Here is a 20,894-nt window from a genome sequence, read left to right as displayed (position 1 = left end):
TGCTCGGATGCCCCCTTTGTTGCCTTTGCAGAGACCTTAGGTTATATAATGTCGAACCTCGAATCCTTTTCACTGAAGTTATAGTCTTCTCTTCAGAACTCCAACTTGAATACCCATACCGAAACCCCAAGCCCCAGATTTGCCCATCAGCTCCGTTCTGACCAGCTGTCTATTCTATCTACGTCTTGTGTCATTGTGGTGTTCCGTCACAGTGGCATCGCCTTTTTACAATTCAACCAGTGCCAGTGCGTCTATCATGGAATCTGTTTCTCCTCCAGTCCCAGCCATGGAGGGCGACGGAGACAGTTCGTCTGTCAATCTGCAACCAGTTTACCCTTCCCGTTCTAACTCATGGTTACCATTCGATCCAACGTTTGCATGGTCCTACCCTTTAACTCAGTATGACCCGGGGCTCTTGCCCTGGGCTTCGAGTAGCTACTACCCGCTCCTTGGTCACGGACCCGCTTTTGCAAACTATTGGGGGACTCCATCATGGATCATGAACCCGGGCCAAGTTGGCCAACCGGTAACGACCCCGAGCCCTCCACTGGATGCCTTGCCCTCCACTACTATCCCGGTCAAAGGGCGGTCACCGAAGACGACAACTCCCAAAGATACAGCTGCTGAGCAGCAGGAATCTTGCAATGACCAACAGGTGGACACTCAAAAGTAAGTCGATCCCTACTACTACTTACCTCCATCTGGGCTCCTCTAACTACTAGGCTAGCCCAAGCCGACCAGTCAGCTTCAAGTGTAAATGGGAAGGGTGCAATGGTTCTTTCAGAGCCAAAAGCAGCCTCAAGAGGCACATCGAATCGACCCACATCTCCCCGAGCTCGCTCAAGTGCCCGGCACCGCGATGCACGAAGACTTTTGGGCGTAAAGACAAGTACAAGACCCATATCCGACTTGTTCACTGGGACATGGTAGACCTGATTGATAACCTTGACCGTTCGACTTCAGCTTGATGGTGTTTGTGGATCGGCTTCCATATTCTTTGTTTCCATTTCTTCATTTCCTGTTCTCTGTTCTCTTATTCATTCTTCTCTTTTTTCTTTCTGAATACCACGGCGATGGCGCTCGTGATTTTCTGGAAATCCAAAAACAGGTGTAGCTTTGTGCTTGTTTTCCATTTCGGTTTGGTTCGCCCTTGTGTATCAATAATATAGTGATATCACAGTAAACAAGGAATTCTATGTCAGCGCTCTATCTAGATTAGACGACCTGCAATCGCTTTCTGGATCCTCTAGATTTTCTCAATTCGTCTTGTTGATGCCTACGGCGGACGCGGAGGAGGCTGTATACTTCACGTTTGGGGATCATTGTTGATCCGCGGGGCGGCTCAAACTGCATTAACGCAAGCTGCCTGGGCCCCTCTTAACTACTTAATCACTCTTGTCTCCTGCAACTTTCTTCGTAGCTAGAAAACACACGCTCGCTACCTCAGTCGAGGGGACCAGATCACTATCACTAAGGAGGTAGTCAAGGCTACCGCTAGAAACTAGAGGAATGTTAAGGAGATGATAGCATAGCTTCTGGACTATCGGCAGAAGTAACTTCAGCACTAATTATAAATGATATAGTGTAGCTATCGTTTATAGCGATGACAAGGGTTTGGTAACTCTTTCTATAGAACAAAGTTGTCCTTTCTCTGTTCGGAATAATATCAATACTGCACAAAGTTACATAGCTTATAAAATTAAAGGCTTATTTTTTAAATTCAAATTGTATCTAACAAATAAAACTAGTAAATGTCCGTGGATTTAGCAAATCATAGCTACGACTCTTGCCGAGGTTCTACTGTAGACAAGAGACGGGCGCCTCGGTAGGAAATTCACCTCTTTTCTAACCTCCTAATATAGGTAACGAAGGTATCGATTGTTACTGTCCTGATAGACGATAGTGCTAGACGTCATGAATTGTCTTCGGACCAAGCAAAATCCAGTCGGCAGGCACGTTTAACGACGACAGACAGGTAGGTATATGACCCGTGCTAGGGCAATGACCGGGGAGCGGAAACTCAATTCAGCTTATCCTCGAGTTCCTAACTTATCTACGTACGGCGATCCGTGAGCTCCAGCGATACGCCCATGCATACATTCCTCTGTTTAGATTCATGTTCTCGATTGCTGTCTGTGCTCCGCCAGTCGGGTTCTTGGTGTGCGAGATGGATAGCGTCGTGCAAGCAGACCAACCCTTTGGACTTGAGGTCAACGGGGAGTCGAAGGCCGACACAGTCACTTTGCGTTTGAGAGTTGCTGGCGACACAGATACTGGTGATGAACGCGGTGACTTGATTGACACGATATCTCATCTTTCTGACGCTTCGATTTACGGGGAAGACATCGTCATCGATATTACAGGCAGGGGCATCCCAGCCGCAGGAGATAAAGCAGGAAAAATAGCATGAAGCATATTGGACCGAAAGCGAGAACTTAGTCCGCCGAGCGGTGTCCGAATTGCCAAGTCTTCCTGACTCGGGGGGTTCCAAAGAAAAAATAAAGGGTTATCTGGCCCGTGGACTACAAGTGCAAGGGCTCAACGCGTGTTCCGGTGACGTTCCCAAATATCAACCAATGGGAGCTCTTTATCAATCTCTACAAGATGCATATGTCATAATACCTGCTTCACATGTTATGGTTTCATAATGACCTAAATGTTCCTAGATCTAAAAGGGCTAATATCTAGCAAACGATAGGAAGGATCTTCAACTGACACTAAATTTGTCATTTAAATGAGTCCATCAACGATGAATGAACATAAAGTGGAATCTGCACTTCCAATGCAGAAGATCCCGATCAAGTTCTCCAATTTGAGCCTCAGCGTCGAAGGGGTGACGCCAGCCTCATTTTCTCAAATGCGAAGGCCATCCTTCGCCTGTACCAGTGTTACGGGCCGTGCCGCGCGAGATCTGGTATACATGGATACTCTCAAGCCCTTGGCAAGAGGGGGGAGGGGGGGAGGCGCTAAGCCTATCGTGCTGACCTCGACGGAAGGTTGAGGCTCTAGTAAATTAATGACTTGAATCACAGCCTCATGGCAAACAGCTCGAAAAAGAAAAAGAAAACGGCGTCTCCTTCGGCAACAGTACCCTATCGGATGACACAGAAGTGTGAAGCAGGTATACGTGGCATCCATTCAAGACCATCTACTACTACTAATTCGTACCAAGTTACTTGCATGATGCATAATGTACGATGCAGCACACGTGTCTAGACTGAATTCGCAGCCACCGAACGCCTGTGCCATCTTGCCCTTCATGCCATGGAATGATCTTCCGAAAATTTGCCGAACTCCTGGTCCGCGCGTGCCCGTCACTATATTCCAGCCATGTGATCGCGGAGTGCGCAAAGTCATGAATAAATAGCAGGTGATATCCATATTGAGAGAACCATAGCTCAGCAAGAGGGCTGCACCGTATAATGTCATTTGACAAATTGCTACACAATGAAAGACGCGCGGGTATTGGAGTTATCACGTTGCCTATCACAAAGCTTTATACTACATACACCACGATAATCACGCTTGGATCTACACCTGTACCAGAACAAATATCCGTTGAAACATCTGCTGCCGTTTCGACCATTGAGCCAGCGAGTGGATCAAGTCAACAGCAATCCCCTGCTATAATAGGAGCTGCAGTCGGTGTCGCAGTCGGTGTGGCACTCATTCTAGGCTGGTGTTTCCTTTGCAGGCAATGTGTCCGGGGGCCCCGAGGGAAAAGAGGCCTGGCTGGTAAGGCCGGTGATAATGGAGCCAAGGGAGACCGAGGACCCGAAGGGCCCAGGGGCCCTAGGGGGGATACAGGAGAACCGGGAAACCGTGGAGAACCGGGTATACAAGGGATTCAAGGCACCCCAGGCAATCAAGGATTACCGGGACGTGATGGGCGCGACGGCCTTGATGGTCAATCCGGACGTGATGGTCAACCCGGACGTGATGGTCAACCTGGACGCAACGGTCTTGATGGTCAGACTGGGCGTGGCGGTGTTAATGGTCAACCTGGACGCGACGGTGTTAATGGCCCAATGGGATACCCCGGTCCACCTGGCCCCGCTGGTGCCGCAGGGCCTGCTGGGCCTTTGGGCCCACCTGGGAGAGACGGTCTACCTGGGGAAGACGGCCTACCTGGGGAAGACGGCCTACCTGGGGAAGACGGCCTACCTGGGGAAGACGGCCTACCTGGGAGAATTGGCCGTGACGAAAGAAGAGGCACATCATGTTCGCGTGGGCGGGATCATCATTGTCATCGAGCAGCATCTTGTGCGCGAGGATCTTCCCATGGAGATCAATTTATTATGATCAGAAGGTAGAGTTTGACCGGAAGATGATATCTCTCTCAACTAGGTATTCTTCTTACAGGTTAGCGGCAAATAGGCATGAATTCATGCCCCTAAGTGTATAGCCGGGGCCGGCGATCCATAAGGGTGTACACGACGTCAGAGACTTTCCGGGTGGATCCTATAGGAAAGTACGAGAATTTCGTGCTGCCTGAAGCGCTCTGTTCAGTATTCATATCTGCCGGGCATGGACGAGGCTCTAAATCCGTTTTGAGGAACTTGTACATCCTATTTATATTTGCACGGATATATGCCGTCTAGTGCTAAATCACGATGGGAGACATATGGAAAGGCGAGGAGTGAGGATGTGAGGACAATGGAAGACGTGCAAGTCGCGCAGAAAAGCCGAGTCTGGATTTGGTTGCAGGCTGCCATTTCTGGTGTCGTTTGGTCGTTCGCGTCGAAGCGGGGAAAACAACGTATTAAAGTCCACGCGGACGCAGGATAGTGGGGCTGAGCAGGTAGTGGGCGGCTAGGCTCGGCGTCAATTTCACAGGTCCTCATTTCGATAATTCACAGTTTGAAATTTTGGAACTATTGATCCGCATGTAATTCAATGGGCCTTCAATGGGAGCATAACCAACTCGCTGCAGAAGTTGAATCCAATGCTCTTGGAGGTCAATCGAAAATGATATGCGATTCCTATAGACTCAAGCCTCTACTGATCCAGTCCTTTCGTTAGCTCAATGATGGTTTGCACCACCTCGTTCGGGCTTTCCTGAGGTACCCAGTGACCGACTCCATCGAGAAGGCGAAGAACTCGGAAGTCAGAGCACACTGCACCACTGCTCATCTTGTCCAGAGCCCCGGGCACTTGGTAAATCCCCCAGTCCTGCTTTCCAGAGACGAATGCGCAAGGACACTCGATCTTCTTGCCAGCGAAGGTGTCGTAGTCCCGTGTATACCGACTATTTGGAGCAGTGCGTACGCGATACCAATTCAGTCCCCCTTGGAAGCCGGTGCGGACATATTCGCCCGCATAAACATCAAGCTCATCGTCTGGAAGCCACGACTGCGAACTTTGCCCCTGTGATGGCTCATTCTTCATGTCTCTTGCCACGGCTTCTGGCATGGTAGCATCTAATGGCATGATATAGTACCCCGGCATCTGGACGATCTCGTCGGCAGTCCAGCCCTTCAGCGGACGCGGCTGGTTACCGGGCCAGGATCCGCTCTTAAGATGGAAATAGCCTCGCAGAAAATGGCGCATATCATCCAGGGCTAGCGAAGACATGTCGGGACCTGCCTGGGCAGTTGAGTAGTACCATTTGTAGTGCTTGCGGCCACGTTGGGCCAGAGCTTCATGAACTGCCGATGCAGTCGCAGATCCCTCAGCACCGCCGCCTCCGCCTGTTGCAGCAGCCGCACGCTGCTCTTCCGCAGTGCCTTCGTTGGCAGTGTTGAAGGGCAGTGTGGGACTTCCATTGAAGGGGTGGCTCATCAGCACCACGCTGTGGAAGAAATCGGGGCGCATCAAAGCGCACGTTGCGGCCGTCATGGCGCCACAGTCATGGCCTGCCACGCACTGCACAGATCGATACCCCAGAGCATGCACCAGAACCACGATATCGCGCACCAGCTCCGTCATGGAGAATGTCGCCAGATCGACATCCTCATACGCGCGCGTGTCCCAGCCGGTCGTCCGGCCGAACCCCCGCTGGTCTGGTGCGACCGCGTGGAAGCCCGCGGCTGCAAGCTGGGGTAGAACTCGGCGCCACGAGTAGGCGATCTCGGGAAAACCATGCAGGAGAATGATCAAAGGGCGATCGCGGTCGGGAGTGGCGCCGGACTCGAGAATATGGAAAGTGAGATCGCGCGTCTCGATCAAGCGACTGGAGACGCCCTCGCAGAGGGGCAGGGGCTGTAAGGGCACGGCATCCAGGGACATTGCAGTGAGTTCGGGCATAGGCCAATTTTGGAAATAGTTACCGGATTACTGGGGGCAGAAGAGTAATAACAGTACGGAGTAATAGTATTTATAGGGCACTGACTTCAGGGCTGGGGGGCCATTTCATGTCTAGTGAGTGCTGCTTCGGGGGAACCATTAGCCTGATTTTATAGTGAGCTTAGCTAGCTTGTTTAACGGGAGTGTACCAAGGCAAGTTGCTGATGCGGTACCTGAGGCACTTCAGTCATGACGCAAGTTTCACCTTGCCGAACCACTCCTACTCTCCGCACGTAACCTTCACTTTCACTTTCTTCACCCTTCACCAGGCCCTCCTCAATTTCTGTCCTCGAGCTTTAATTCTTTCGCCCCTTTGAACCCTTCCACCCTACTCCTCGCAAGCTCATCCTCTCTCCTTACACCTGCCTGCTCTTTCCGACCGTATGCGCCCAGTCCGGCCCTTTTTCTTTCGGTCCCGCTTGGTCCGCATCCTTTAATACCTGCTTCGCGCCGCATCATCCGAAAGCTTTCTATCGTCCAGGTGCTGCGCACGCTGCCTCCGAGTCTTCCGCTCCAATCTCGGACCCCGGCGCTGCTTTGCGCAGTGTCCGGCTACCCGATCTTCGTGCACCCTCGTCCACTCGGGAGCCTGAGCAATCATGTTCGGCCGTCGCAAAAGAAGCTCGTCCCATCATCAGGTACGCCCCCCGCCGTGAAACCAAGTCGTCCTCTCCGTGTTATACGTCCATCCTGCAACGCATGGATTGTCGCCGATGGGCATTGAAAATGCCGCCTGTACAATATGCTAACGATCCTACCCGCTACTCTCTAGCCATTATCTGCACCCGCGTCTCAGTCCGCGCAATCCGCCGCCAGTCATGCCTTCCTGAAATCCCAACCCTCCTCGAGTAGCCTTTCATCGGCTGCTGCTGCCGCTGCTCTGCGTACTCTCAGTCCCACCCCGACGTCCGTGGAAAATGTCCAGACGAAGCGGATGGCCAACCGACGGGCTTCAATGCAGTCGCCCACTAATCTGGCGGCCGGTCGTCGCTCCGCAAGTGTCAGCGGTCCTCTGCGCCGGACAAATAGCTCAAGCTCGATGACCGCAAGGACTTTTCGTGAGCCATCGCCCAATCGCCCATCCACCAGTTCCGGACCTGCGGATCAACGTGACGTGCCTGTCGATGTGCCCCCGTTGCCATCTCTGCCGACCAAATACGTACCCAAATACGTACCCAGAAATGGGCCAAATCGTCGTGCTGTCAGCATGGATCCGGCAATGCGATCTCCTCCGGCATCTCCGCGCGCCCGAGGTGCGAACGTGGATCGAGCTCAAGATGGTGTCCCGGCAATTTTGCCGTCGACGCACGGCCGAATCAACAGCTTGGGCACAGTTCCAGAAACGGACCGACCAAGCAGTCGGAACTCGATCAATTTCTCTTATCCAATGGGTGCACGAGCAATCTCGCCGACATCACCCCTGGAGAATCAGATGACGAGCTTGGACCCGGCTTCAGTTCGTGAGGTGCCATCGGAGGAGGAACCTAGCATGCGACAGCCTGGTTCCGAAAATTCAGGCAACACGGGAAGTAGGACACATGCAGTGGGGATGGAAGGAAGCCGTGCAAGCAAGCCCGCAGGTGCTTCGGTAAGCACGGCTGTCGCTGCAGCTCAAGCAGTGAGCGGGCAGAAGAGCAGCCCGAAGGCGGACCCTGGGACCCCGGCTCTTAGCTCGCAGGAGCGACGCATCGATCACACAGTTCCAGTGACGGACAGCGGTTCACAGGGCGACCCCCCGACCTCCCGACCTGTTCCTGAACGATGGCCCTCCACAGTGTTTGAGGAGAACGAGACGGAAGTTGAGGTGGACGCTGGTATCTCGGCCACTCGATGTATTGGGGACCGATTGGCAAACGCACCTCCGACTGTCAGTTATGTGGACGCGGTCTCGACACCGCAACCGTCCCCTCAGCCATCCCCGAAGGCCGGGAGAGAAACCACGCCGCAGCAAGAGGCCCATTTTCAGCAGTCCAGCAGCCCTGGCCGATCAGCCCGCTTCGCCAAATGGCTTTCCGTCAGTGCCTCTGGGGATCAAGTTCATCAGCCCCCTCCACGATCTGTCTCTCCGGTTAAGTCAGCGTTGAAAGCCCCTCGTGGAAGCTCGCTGTCTCCGGATCGAAAGGGCAGCACAATGGGTGGTCGAGTTTTCCAGCCACCTAGCGAGATATCGGATGGTACCTCGGTGGCTTCAGACGAAGGTTCTCGGATTGGTGTCAAGAAACGGCCAGTGAAAGTGAGCTTCGACGATGAGGCCGAAATTGTCGGCGTCGCAGCCAGCCCTCCCACCTCCCCCGAGGAGAATGTGCCCGAATCGCCACCTAACAAAGGCAAATCTCGCATGAGTTGGCTGGGTGTCGGCAAGAAGAGGGTATCGCCTTTGGATTTCGTGAGTGGTGATGATGACTTCGACAAAGTCATGAAGCCCAGGCCAGCGCTCCCATCATTTGGAAGCGTTCGAGGAATTCGAGATGGTGGAAACCCAGCACCGGCCATTCCAGATTTCAGCGATAATGACTCAACGAGTTCGTCCGACAACGACGTCGCAGCTCCGGGGCTGTCATTCTCAAATGACCATGCTCTTGGAGGCATACTCCCCAAGGCTCTGCAAAAAGAACCTGCGAAAACCCGCGGCAACACAGCTTTGGAGCAACTGTCTGTCAGCGGGGGCCCGCTTTCTTCGCAGCAGACGTCTGCACCAGAGCCCAAACTGGGTGGGGTCGCTATCGGAAGCCGTACTGATAAGTCGTCACTTTCTGGTCCGAATGCCGAATTACCTGTGCCTTCTATTGCCGTGGAGCCGGCTACCCCTCCAGTAGACAGTGGCCGGCCCATCCTTGAGCAACGGTCCAGCCTTGATTGCCATATTCCGGGCGGGTTTCCTGCCTCGAAATCAGACCGCAACCTCCAGGCCGCCGCTTCTGCGGCTTCCGCGGATACAGTTAAACCTCAACCTGTCGCGAGTGCTGTGCCGCAGCTGGATGATGTGGATACTGAAGGGGAGTCTGGGGACAGTGTCTACAGTGACGCTGCTGAGGACATCGATGGCGATGGCTTTGGTTCGATCAATGCAATTGTGGAGAGTCGAGCAGTTCCTCGCTCAACGGGGCCCATGGCTTCGTCAAGCGAAAGTCGTGATGCCACTCCAAGAGCGGTGGATCGAACTGCGGCTATTGAGAGTCAATCACAAGGCGTCACAGGGCAAGGCCGGGAAGACCCTCGCTCCATCACTCCTACCCAGGATTCTGTCAATCGCCAGATGAGCGAATCTCCAGTCTCTCCTTCAGGCCAGCGAGAATCCGACTCGACATATTCGCCATTACCGACCAAGTCAAACGCCCGGGCCCCGTCTTCCCAGAATGGTACCATCCAAACGGACAGCACAAAGCAAAGCCGGCCAATGTCTGTGGACGCGCGTGGGGGCTCTGGATTGCAAGATCCTAGTGTTATTTCGAACAAGGCTACCAAAGACAAGAACCGGCCTGTCTCTCTTGGGCCAGCCTTCCAGATGAAGAGAAACAACGGTGCATCGGCTGAATGGTCGAGTTCCCTCCGCCGCACTACGTCAAGTGGCAGCGACTCTTCGAGCAGCTTCAAGCGCGCCAGCCCTTCTGCCCGCAGTGAGGGCCCGTTATCCATGCGTCGGACGATGAGAGCCAGCTCTACACAACCTCGTGTGCACTCTCCCTCGGACCGTGCAAACTCTCCCGACGATCGTCGGCCACTTTCCTCTGGCTCGGGGGCCGGAACGATGCGAAGGACACTACGAAGCCCGGGTGCTGGAAACGAGCGGTATTCGTTCTTCTCCACCAACAACAAAGCACCTCGAGCACTCTTCACAAAGGCGCCTCCAAAATCTATGCGCGGAGCCTCGCGATTCGTCGATTCAGATGGAGAGGGCGACGGAGCACAGCCGCAGACCTTCCATAGCCGATTTGCAGACTCCAGTGACGAAGATGAACCCGGAAGCAACACGTTGCGACCTGTCCGCGGTATCCCACGCCGTCAAGGTGCCTACGACGGAGATTCGACGGACCTGGAAGATAGTTCTGAGGAAGAACGTCAGCTGCAGGCTGCTGCACTCGCCGCACATCAACCAGTTTCCACGCCGCCTGGTTCTCGTGGCAAACACGCCCCCAACATGTCTGGCTTCGCCGCTGTGGCCAAGCAGCGAGGAATGAGCCAACGAGAGCTGGAGGAGTTCCTTATGCAGCCCCCCGGAGGCCGGAAACCGTCTCTTCTCACTCGTCTGGGCCTCAAGAGGCCCAAGTTCTCTGACAATCGCATCCGCAAGGCAGACGTCGAAAGCCCCTCCCGAAGAGACACCCCGTTAGAGCGGTCGCGGCTGGAACGCGAACACCTGCGAGGCGAAAACTTTGTGAACGGTGATCGCGGTGTGGTGACAACAGTGACGGCCGGCGCACCTCAACCGGCCCCATCACGCAAGTTAAACAGGCGGCTCTCTAAGCGAAACACTATCAGTGCTGATCACTGGCCGCTCCGCCCCGAGCCCAGGGATAAAACGCCCGAACCAATCCCAGAGCACAGCCAGAGCCTCCCCTCGTCGCCGTTACAAGCAACCAAGCCCGCAGGACTGCCGGCTGCTGATGCCGAGCGCAACGGAAGCATCACGGTCAACGGAGGTGATGCGCCTGGGACCATCTCTACTATTAAGGAAGAGCCCGAGCCTCCTCAAGCGAGCCAGGCTGGGCCAGATGTCAACGACGCTGGTTCGGATGTCACGAGGACGACGGCCGAGGAGCAGGGTCTCTCGGCGCGCGATGTAGTGATTGCTGGCTCTGGGCGCAAGAAACGCTTCCCTCTCTTTCGGAAAGCCTTTGGTCTACGGAAATAAGACCAATTGCATGGTCTTTTTTTCTCCCTACCTTTACTTTTGTGATTTACTCTCTGTTTCACTTCTTGTGATGCATTATGGTTGAATTCGTTCACCGTACACGTTTAATGCCTCGCTTGCCGTTTTTCCTTCTCTGTCGATTTTGTCTCTTCTGGCAGAGATTCTTCCCGCTGGCCATGTCCTGGCTGGGGTGTGGATTTCGCCAAACCCGTTTTCCATCTTCCCAGTGGAAATCTAATCTTAATGGTTGATCTACGCATGTTACAGGTGTCTGTGTCTGTGTGTGTGTGTCTCTATCTATGGTGGCTTGTCTTGTCTCGTCCACGACTGATCACCGCTGTTTCTCTTTGTACACTCATTCTTTCCTTTCCGTCGTGGGGTTGATGGGGGCTTGGCTTGGACACATACATATTCATCCATGTGTTTTGAGGCGGCTCTCCACGCGCGTTGGCGTTGCCCTGATCCTTCATTTTCGTGCTGGGAAGGAGTTTCCTTCTATATACACTTGATACCCTGTCTCTCTTCTGACTGTAACCTTTCTATGATTTTGATTTTGATTCTCATTCTGGCTCTGATACCGTGTCTGATGTATCTCTCGTCGATGTCTCGTCGTGGTCGGGGGCGGATGCGCGTTATTGCAGCGCCGGCATTTTGTCCTTTATAGACATTGTTTCATAGATGTAGTTGGATCTGGGGCGGGCAATTGGAATATCTTCGCGCTGCGATCTGCTTCCGACTCTGTCCACACAGGGTACCGTACAGGCACAGCTTATATGTATCTGCTTGCTTGATTGGGCATGGGGGCATGGGTGGATGGCACCTATTGCGTATCCCAATGGCGCACGAACAAGCTACCATTGGAGCCCGCCGCGATCATTGTATGATTTAGATGCTGCGCTGGAGCCGAGCATCGTCATAAAGCCCCCCAGTCTCGCACTGCACTATCCTGCTAGCACATGGGAATTGGCGATTGCCACCAGCCCCAGCACCAGCGCCAACCACGCCAACCGCCGGCGCGCCCGTGCTCCCTTCTTTCCCCTCCGGGTGTAGGCGTGCTCGGTGATCCACCGGCGGAGTCGAGTGGAGCTCTCCAGCAACCCTGCAACCAGCTCCCAGCCACCAGCCATCCTCAGATCCTCAGCCCAGCTCGCCTGTTTGACCGACCTGGGAGAGGAGTTGGCCCCCCCGCCCGCGCCAAGTCTTAAACGCACCCAGCCTCGGTATTTACCAGTACTGCAGCGTATCGCCACCCATTGGAGCAGTCTAGACACCTGCAGGATGCCCGTCTCCGGGCAGCCGGGCGCCATTGGGTGCAACTAGGTTCTGGCGTTTGCCATTGGGTGCTATGGGTGCCATTGGGTGTCTGTGACCCTTTGGGTGCAATTGTACGGAGTACAATTGAGGGGGCCGGTTGGGCTGGCTGGGGGAAGACACGGGCCAGTGGAGGCGACGGGGGATCTGGATGCATCATGTTCAGGGTGGAGACGCCCAGCTCAGTGTCTCCATACCGTAAACGCGTACGGAGTACGGAGAACACAGGGTCTGGAGTGACTGAAGTGACTGGAGTGACTGGAGTGACTGGAGGACACGACTGTGCTGTGCTGTTCGGCGGGCTCCACTCGCGAGGCGTTATCAAGGTCCAGCTCATAAATACAGCACCCTACAGCTTCCTGACACGTACATTTGCACACGGGCAATATAAGCACTGCAGCTCGGCAACTCCTGCGGTGCGATTATTTATAATCGGCGCCAACTGCTGCCGCGAGCGATGCCATTGCGACTGTAAACCAGCAGCCATCCCTCCGTGTGGCCATGATGGCATCAAAACAAACCCCCAAAGCACCCAAAACGCGGTCGAACCGGACTAACCGGTGGAGCCGTCCCGATCGGCGCCCCGATGTCCGATTCGACCCGCGGCCGTGGCGTTGCCATGGCAATTAGTGGTGTCCGTGCTGTTTCCATGGGAGCTGCGACGGGGGGCTGGCCAGCCTCCATGTGAACAGTGGGAATCGGTGAAAGCGTGAGGGGCTATGTTTTCTTTTTGGGTATAGATACAGCAGGTATGGAGTACTGAGTATGTACTTTACTGTACTACAGTACAACTGCTCAGGATATGGCCAGCATGCCAGCGATCGTGCCCACATTGCCGCCTAGTGATCTGGGAGAGAACAGAGTGAACATCAAGATACAGTAGTTGCCCGCCAAAAACTGATCCAGTTAAGGGACCAATTCCTCACGCTGGTCAAGGTCAGCCCCAGAATGCCAAAATCACAGTCCTCAGGGAACCTCGGGTAGTTGATCCGCCTCGATCGGGCAAGGCGGCGGTAAACAAACAGCCAAACTTCCCCCAGGCGAGTTGAGGGAGATAAATAAACCCAACCTCCACTCGCCCCTCTCATCCCTCCTTCTTCCTTCCATTCCTCGAATCTCTCTTCCTCCATCTTCAGCACTTCCAATCTTCCATTCTTAACCCTTCCCCATCATTCTCCATCCCCCCCAGAAAGCTTAGATCAATCTCCCGATCTACCCTTTTCTTCCCACCTCTCTTCTCACCGAGAAAGACTTCCCACAGTCAAGTCTTTTCTTGTCTACCTTTCGAGTTGTTTTTAACAGTTCGAAAGGCATTCGAGAAAAGACGCCGCAAAGTCAGTCAATCTGGACTTTGACGCCCGCGTCCCCATCCCCTTCAGTGTCTTCCCGTCGTCGTACCGGAGTGACGCTGTCTCTGAAACTACTCACACGAGAGTAGAGGGAGAAGTTCAACTCGATCGCACTTCGCGCGTCGAACGGGAAGATACTCGAACCTCTGCCCCTCTCCCCGACCCTCGTGTCTACGGAAAGGAAGAAGTCGATTTCCGCATCCAGCAGGAAGATCGCACTGCTACTGCCAATTACGCGCCTCGTTACGAGTCTCGCAACTACGCTGCCGAGGTTGACCTAACCCGGGAACGGTACGTTTCTGTCATTGCTTCTGTTTCTGCTTTGTTTTGGTCCTTTTTCCAGACCGCGAATTGGGGAGAAACCCGCTGGGCTGCCATGGTGGAGCCACTATTTGACCCGGATGTCCCATCCCGGTTTAGAGTGGTTACGGATTTAGCCCCAGTCTAAATTACGTGTCACGAAATACCGACTCCACTTCCCCCAATGAGCGGTGACGGAGCTCCTGCTTTTGTTTATATGTTTACAACTTCCTTTTTTTAATCGGGCCTTGGGCTGACTCTTTTTCTCCCTTTCTTATAGCTACCCCAACTACCGCGAGTCCTCTGTCCGCTTCGAGGAACGCCCCCAAGTCTACGACCAGGCCGTCGAGAACCAGCTCGACATCACTGAGAGAGAGTACCGTCGCCGGACCTCTCCTGCCTACGAAGCCGACGTCTCTTACGACCGTCGCTACCAGCAGCCCACCGACTCCTACGAGTACCAGCCGGCCCAGTCCGTCGACGTCTCGTACGACCGTACCTACCAGCCTCAGCCCGCTTCCGCCTACCAAGGCCAAGAGTATTCCCGCCGCGAGGTCGAGCTCCAGCAGCCTTCTGCCTCCCGCTACTGCCCCCCTCAGACCGACATCAAGGTCGAGACCACCACTGTCCGTGATACCGTCCCCGCATCTCGCAAGATGGGCTACTACGACGACGAGGGTCACTACCACTCCTTCCGCCGCGGCGTTGAGCGTGCCGCCGACCGCGTCCTGCACCCCTTCTCCCACCATGAGCGTGAGGAGGTCGTTGTAGGCGACGAGCGCGGCCCCGCCCGCTTCAGCGATGGGGTCCGGGAGGAGGTCCGCATTGTGGAGCCCCGCAACCGTGGCTCCGTCGGCGAGACCGTCCCCATCCCCTGCCACTTCGTCCGCATTGGCGACATCCTCATCCTGCAGGGTCGCCCCTGCCAGGTCATCCGCATCTCGGTCTCCCCCCAGACCGGCCAGCACCGCTACCTCGGTGTCGACCTGTTCACCCGCCAGCTGCAGGAGGAGTCCAGCTTCGTCTCCAACCCCTCGCCCTCCGTGGTTGTCCAGACCATGCTCGGCCCCGTCTACAAGACCTACCGCATCCTGGACCTCCGTGATGACGGCAAGCTCGTCGCCATGACCGAGACCGGCGATGTCAAGCAGGGCCTGCCTGTCATCTCCCAGGGCCACCTGTTCAAGCGCATCCGTGATGCCTTCGCCGACGGCCGTGGCTCTGTCCGTGCCCTCGTCATCAACGACGGTGGCCGTGAGCTCGTCGTTGACTTCAAGGTCATCCACGGCTCCCGTCTGTAAATCGTTGCTTTTGGCTTGGGGTTAACTGTCTAGATCTTGGACTATGAGTATGACTGACTGTCTGCCCCTGGCCCTTCCCTCATCTTCCTATCTTTTTCCTTGTAATGTCTTGGGTAGAAGCTGGGGATATGGCTTGGTAGGGAATTGCAGTTGGGTCATGGCGTGATGAATTTCTATTTGTGTGTGACTTTTTTTTTGTTTACTTATTTCCTTTGTCTTACGATTTCGCTCCATATGACCTACGGTTGTGATTTATTTGCCCCCCTGCTCTGGTGAAAATGTGATAGGATTGTTCATCTACCTTTGTTTCTGTTTATCTCGGGCTGGTTGCATAGACCCTGTACTTAAAGCCATTGATCGTAAATGCCAATGAATCAGAGCTGTACTGCTGTCAGGTTGATCCCTACCCTTTGGTTGCTTGCTGTAGCTGTGAAGAAGGATGGGTCAGTGGTAGATAGGTTGGAGGGGAGGCTGGCTATGACATGGCCACCGCGGCAAGAGGCGTCTCGGCGCTCCAGTTCCGTCTGACCCCATTCATGTTTGTAGCTTTCGGTAATTGATTGCTCTAGAACTTACCGCTTCCGCTATCGCAACTTTGCTACATAGTCTGCTCTTCCAATTTCCCACTTCTACAGTATGTACGGAGTAGTTTGGTTGTTTTCGAGTTGTGCACATTACGTAAACTTCGACGTTCACATCCAGGGCGGTTTCACCTATCTTCGGGGACATCACCCAATCATGCCCAGGCAATTCTTATTTTCAGCACATTGTAGCAATGCCAACCTATCATTTGAGATTTACTCTGTTCAGTTAGGGTATCTATTGCACCCAATGGCATGCGGTTGGAGTCTGACGTGGCTCGGAATGCTGGGTAGTGCGGAGATATATATTTATTTGCTCGACACCTTGAATCAACCCACCCAACTCTTCCACCCAAGCTAGCACGGGCAAAACATCAATTCTGGCCGATAGGTACCTATCTACCTAAGCTTACCTAGTCCCACGGTAACCTAGAGTCTAAACCTCAATAAAAACTAGACAGTTCACAGAAGAGCAGTGATTGAATTTCATCTCAGTAAACAATCTTACAAGAGGCCATATATAAAAACCATGATTTTCCAGAACACCGCACCCAAGCACCCAACGTACACTGGAAGAGAATAAGACAGACAGACAGACAAGCCAGTTACCGGACCAGAAAGAAAAAACCTAATTCCACCACATCCATAAGCAAAGCATGCATAAGCATGGTTATCCAATTGGCCTCGAAACACTGGTAACGGTAAATATGAAAAAAATAAGAGTCAACGCAAAAGTAAGAAGGTGGAGTATGTATGGCCGGGGGCGGAATGGACGGAAAGAGGAAGAAGCAAAACACAAAACCGATTCACACCGGATTCACAATAACCATTTCCAATACCGGCCCAAATTGTGGCTCCCTGTCGTTCTCCAGTGTGATATCAACCTATGATTATGATTCGATTCATGACGCCGGTCCGGTATGAAGATGAAGGTCCGGTATGAAGGATATAAAATGACGCAGACGTAATCGCAGACAGACGCCAGCAAGGCAAAGTAACCAGCGGGGACGTGGTTCTAATGTACAACGCAAGATGGAGGCGAGGCGAGGCGAAGATGTGAGATGGGATGGGCGTGAGCGATGAGATGAGATGGAATAAAACAAGGGGGGAGGGGGGTATCGTATGAGATAGAAGCACGAGACGGACAGGACAGGACAGGGCAGGACAGGACAGGAGCCTGATAGGGACCACAAGCAGACATGTGCGGGAGGCAGCACAGCAGCCGAGCAGACCGCTACCGCTCCCCGAACTTGCCGTACTCCTGCTGCCACTTGAGCAGGTGGCGCGTGAGCACGTCCATCATCTCCATGCTGCTCAAGTCACTGAAATTTCTGTCATGCACCGACGGCGCATCGCCATCCCCGTCCGTCAACGCCGGAACGGACTCGCCACCATCACTGATCGTGGACGGCATCGCGCTGTCAATCTGGTCGACCATGCTCTTCAGCAGCAGGCCCTGAGCGCGGTCGCCGTTGCCTGTCGGCGTGGACGAGTTTTGGCTGGCAACCGCCATCTCAACCTGCATGCGCGAGATGAACTCTAGTATGGCGGCCACACGCCGCTTCATTTCATTCATCGTCGTGCGCTGGGGGTGCATGTGCCGCGGCTTGCTGGGCCGGCCGGTGTCCCCGCCATTGATGTGTGTGCCGTTGACCCCGACGTATCCGACTCGCGGCGAGTCGCCTCCGAGGTCGTGGGATTGGCCCCGGCGTGGGGACTCGGTGCCATTGCCGTTTACGTCTCGGTCTTTGGTATACTGATTGCGTCCGACTCGGCCACCGCGCCGAGCTGGGGGACGCCCGGATTTTCGTGTTGACGGGCGTGCAGGGGTCGGTTCTTGAGGAGTGGGGGTGTTTGGGCTCGCCTGAGTCGGTTCAGGCTCGGTTTGTAGTGGGGGTGGAGGTGGTGGAGGTGGCGGAGGTGGTGCGGCCTTGGTTGGGGATCCAAGCTCGTTCTCGGATTCTGGGGGTAAGGGGTGTGAGGAACGATGGGCACGTCTTCTGGCCGAGGGGCTTGGGTGGCACTCACCATCTCCTTTGCGCCGGTTGGGTCTATCTTTCCGGCGGGCGCCAGTCTCAGGGGCCTCGGGCTCGGGCTCCTCGGGTTCCTTGATAGGTTCCTTATCGCGTTGGCCTCGCGAGGCTGCCCTCTGTCTTCGAGTGCCGTTGGTCGCCGGTAGGTTGGACTCATCGTCGGACGGAGGCTGGGAGGGTGGGAGGCTCTGCTTCGAGGCAGCTGTGGGCGACGGAGAGGTGGTTCGCGGACGTTTGGAGCCTTGTCTGTTTCTGGAAGATTGTCAGTTGCTGGACTCGCGGTACAATTTGAGTTGGGTCTCAAGCGAAGACTCACGTCTCACTCTCGCTTCGACTCCGCTTAGTCCGTAGCGCGGCTGTGTCATCGGCAATGCTCTTGGTGTCTTCTTTGCTTTCTGCAATTGCTCTTCTGATCAGCTCTTCTTCGTCGTATGCGGCGTCCCGGCTGTTCATAGTTGATCGCCGCTTGGGGTTCGCACCCTCGCTGCCTCGCGACTTGGGATCCCTCGAGCGGCGGGAGGTGTCTCGTGAAGAGGCTCGGGAGGACGGTGCAGGCGATGATGCTGGCGCGACAGGAAGGTAGGTGGAGGAGCGCTGGCTGCGGGGTTGTTAGCGTGACTCCCTCGAGAATAACCCAATGAATAGAACAAAAGAGATCAGACAGAGGAAACAGGGGGAAATGGGGAAAGGAGGAGGGGGAAAAGTTAGCCAAACCCGCGTTCCTGCGTGCGAGCTCTCGTTGCAATGAAGTGAAGCGCCCGTCTCGAGTCGGCACAGGCTGTGCGAACCAGCAATGCCAGCATCGACAACAGCTCGACAAGCAACCATCAAGCGAAGAAAAAGTGACACAAGACGCAAAAAGTAATTTCAGAAGACTCTCTTCTCGTACTCACCCATTGGGTTCGCCCTGGATTCTGTGTAAATCTTTTCGACACTCCTCGCAGAAATATTCGTCTGGACTCATCTCCTCATCCATAATGCCCACACAGCCACCATGCTGCCACACCTTGCACAAATCGCATTGGATGAACATGCTCCCAATGTCGTCCGGCAGGATATCAGATGAATCCGTGGGTGGAAGGCCCGCCTCTGACTTGACGGCGGCGCGACCGAGGGCGGCGCGACGAGAAGGCGGCAAGCCAGGGTACTCCTGCTGCCCACAGAGACACCGGGTGATTTCCTCCTCCTCATCGTCGTCGGGATCTTCCTCGTCCTCCTCGCGGGGGGCTCCTCATCGTCGTCGCGGGCGCGCTGGCGCTGGCGCGTGTGTGGGAGGTCGGCTCTCGTGCCGTTTTCGGTATCTTCGATGGACTGGGAGCGAGGGCCAGACGAGCCTTGCGGAGAAGGGTTTTTATGGTTTAAGCGGGTGCTTCGCTCGCGGGTGAGGGAGTTGGAGGAGCTGGAGGAGTTGGTGTGTTGAAGGAGGGCAGGAGATGGCTGGGTGGTGCGAGCTCGCGAGGAGCGACGAGGCGTCATGGTGGCAGAACTGGTCCTTGGGAGGATCCGGCGGAGGTCAAGAAGAGGTGGTCTTCACAGGCAGGAGAGGGATTCGAGGAGTGGGCGAGGATGTGGGCTTGCTCAAGCACTGCCTCGAGCAGAACCAGTTGCGAGGAAGCTCTGGGCGCGCGATTGAGAGCTCCGGGGGGCAGGAGGAGAGCAGGGCAATGTGAGAATCGCAGTTGGATCTTAGCAGGGCGTCACAGGGCTCGAAGGAGAGCCCGATGACTACATAGTCTGACGAGGAGGGCGAGGTTGGCGGGGGTTGCAGAGGAGGGAAGAGAAGGAGAAAAGCGCCGGAACGGGACTCCAAAAGATCCAATCGCCCGTCCTTCCCCGCTCTCGACGCTCAACGCCTCTCGACGCGCTTCCTTTTTTACCGCCCCTTGTTCGTGTCGCAGGGCCAAATCTTTCTGCAAAGGTAATGATGGTTGATATTCTCTTATCTTCATTTCTATTGAGGTATCTATGACGTGTTCGGGCTTGTTGAAATTGACCATGGCGTTCCACGCAGGATGCCCTTCTTCCCGCCTCCCAGAACGCGCTAGGCCTGCACGCTCTTCCTCCACCCCTTCGAGCATCGGCACGGTGACCGTCGCCGTTTACTCCCATAATTGTGGTGGGGCCGGAATCCTCGTGTCATTTATGACCTGGATTACATTTTCCGAGAGGCAGGACTCGAACGTGGGCCGCGAGGAGGGAGGCTGAAAGCCTGTGGGTAGAAGGGGGATTCGCTCAGTGCTCATTTGACAGCAAGCTGGTGCGATTATAGGGCCTGCAAGATACTGCGCTTTCTGGAGGCTCAGTGGGTTTCCCCTGCACTGCAGGTTGGTTCTCCCTCGCAGTTGTTGCACTTGCCTCGAGGCTTGCTGGTCTTCACTTGGTCCTGTCGAGTGAGTCACTTTCCTCCCGGGCTGTCTGGAGATGCTGCAGCTCGATTTCCGGGAATTGGCCTCTCAGGATAAACCGCATATGATTTCCAGAACGGGATAACCGTGTGGCTGTCGAGTTTCTGTCTGGAGCTTCACGTGCGGCATCCGAGCCGTCTTACGCGAGGCACTCGAGGAGGTCGTTCGCGGCTGGGGATGCAGGTACACGGCGAACAGGCTCAGTCCCAGTCGAGATTGTCGTAGTCTGTAGCTAGTAGGTAACAAGAAGATCAAATTCTCCATAGGTAGGTTCCTGAGTGGTCTCCCCTCTTGGCTGCTGTCTCCTCCTGGCGTCCCCGCTGGCTTTCGGCTATTGCAGGATATGCAGCCATGCCGGTTGGGATCGATACCGACATCATCAAACTAAGCAGAGTCAGTCAGATGTGTCGGCCAGATATACACCGTCTGATCGTCAGCGCATCCACCGGATTCCGATACTTGGCAGTACCTGTGCAT

At 54.8% G+C, this 20,894-nt stretch overlaps 6 protein-coding genes across 6 annotated transcripts; 3 read left to right on the top strand and 3 right to left on the bottom strand.

Annotated features, from left to right (window-relative positions):
* Positions 1-3,750: 3,750 nt before the first annotated feature.
* Positions 3,751-4,302, top strand: N7482_002530 (uncharacterized protein; the record flags this gene model as incomplete). Its single annotated transcript, XM_056684655.1, has 1 exon — positions 3,751-4,302. The coding sequence occupies one exon, from the start codon at positions 3,751-3,753 to the stop codon at positions 4,300-4,302; it is 552 nt and encodes a 183-aa protein (XP_056548261.1).
* Positions 4,303-4,998: 696 nt separating this feature from the next.
* On the bottom strand, positions 4,999-6,246 carry N7482_002529 (alpha/beta hydrolase; the record flags this gene model as incomplete). The annotated part of the gene is made up of 1 exon (XM_056684654.1): positions 4,999-6,246. One exon carries the CDS (start codon positions 6,244-6,246, stop codon positions 4,999-5,001), a length of 1,248 nt encoding a protein of 415 aa, XP_056548260.1.
* Positions 6,247-6,884: 638 nt separating this feature from the next.
* N7482_002528 (uncharacterized protein) lies at positions 6,885-11,137 on the top strand (the record flags this gene model as incomplete). The annotated part of the gene is made up of 2 exons (XM_056684653.1): positions 6,885-6,923; positions 7,058-11,137. The coding sequence occupies 2 exons, from the start codon at positions 6,885-6,887 to the stop codon at positions 11,135-11,137; spliced, it is 4,119 nt and encodes a 1,372-aa protein (XP_056548259.1).
* Positions 11,138-12,078: 941 nt separating this feature from the next.
* Positions 12,079-13,132, bottom strand: N7482_002527 (uncharacterized protein; the record flags this gene model as incomplete). Its single annotated transcript, XM_056684652.1, has 3 exons — positions 12,079-12,301; positions 12,349-12,797; positions 13,007-13,132. The coding sequence occupies 3 exons, from the start codon at positions 13,130-13,132 to the stop codon at positions 12,079-12,081; spliced, it is 798 nt and encodes a 265-aa protein (XP_056548258.1).
* Positions 13,133-13,396: 264 nt separating this feature from the next.
* hexA (putative Woronin body protein HexA) lies at positions 13,397-15,398 on the top strand (the record flags this gene model as incomplete). Its single annotated transcript, XM_056684651.1, has 3 exons — positions 13,397-13,428; positions 13,759-14,088; positions 14,378-15,398. The coding sequence occupies 3 exons, from the start codon at positions 13,397-13,399 to the stop codon at positions 15,396-15,398; spliced, it is 1,383 nt and encodes a 460-aa protein (XP_056548257.1).
* A 1,815-nt stretch (positions 15,399-17,213) lies between these two features.
* Positions 17,214-19,488, bottom strand: N7482_002525 (uncharacterized protein; the record flags this gene model as incomplete). Its single annotated transcript, XM_056684650.1, is given in 4 exon segments — positions 17,214-18,258; positions 18,329-18,610; positions 18,906-19,162; positions 19,174-19,488. The coding sequence occupies 4 exon segments, from the start codon at positions 19,486-19,488 to the stop codon at positions 17,214-17,216; spliced, it is 1,899 nt and encodes a 632-aa protein (XP_056548256.1).
* Positions 19,489-20,894: the final 1,406 nt, after the last annotated feature.

Source organism: Penicillium canariense (assembly GCF_028826845.1).
Source record: "Penicillium canariense strain IBT 26290 chromosome Unknown utg000001l_segment0_segment0, whole genome shotgun sequence".
In the NCBI taxonomy this organism is placed as follows: Eukaryota; Fungi; Ascomycota; class Eurotiomycetes; order Eurotiales; family Aspergillaceae; genus Penicillium; species Penicillium canariense.
This window is presented reverse-complemented; position numbering and strand designations above follow the sequence as displayed.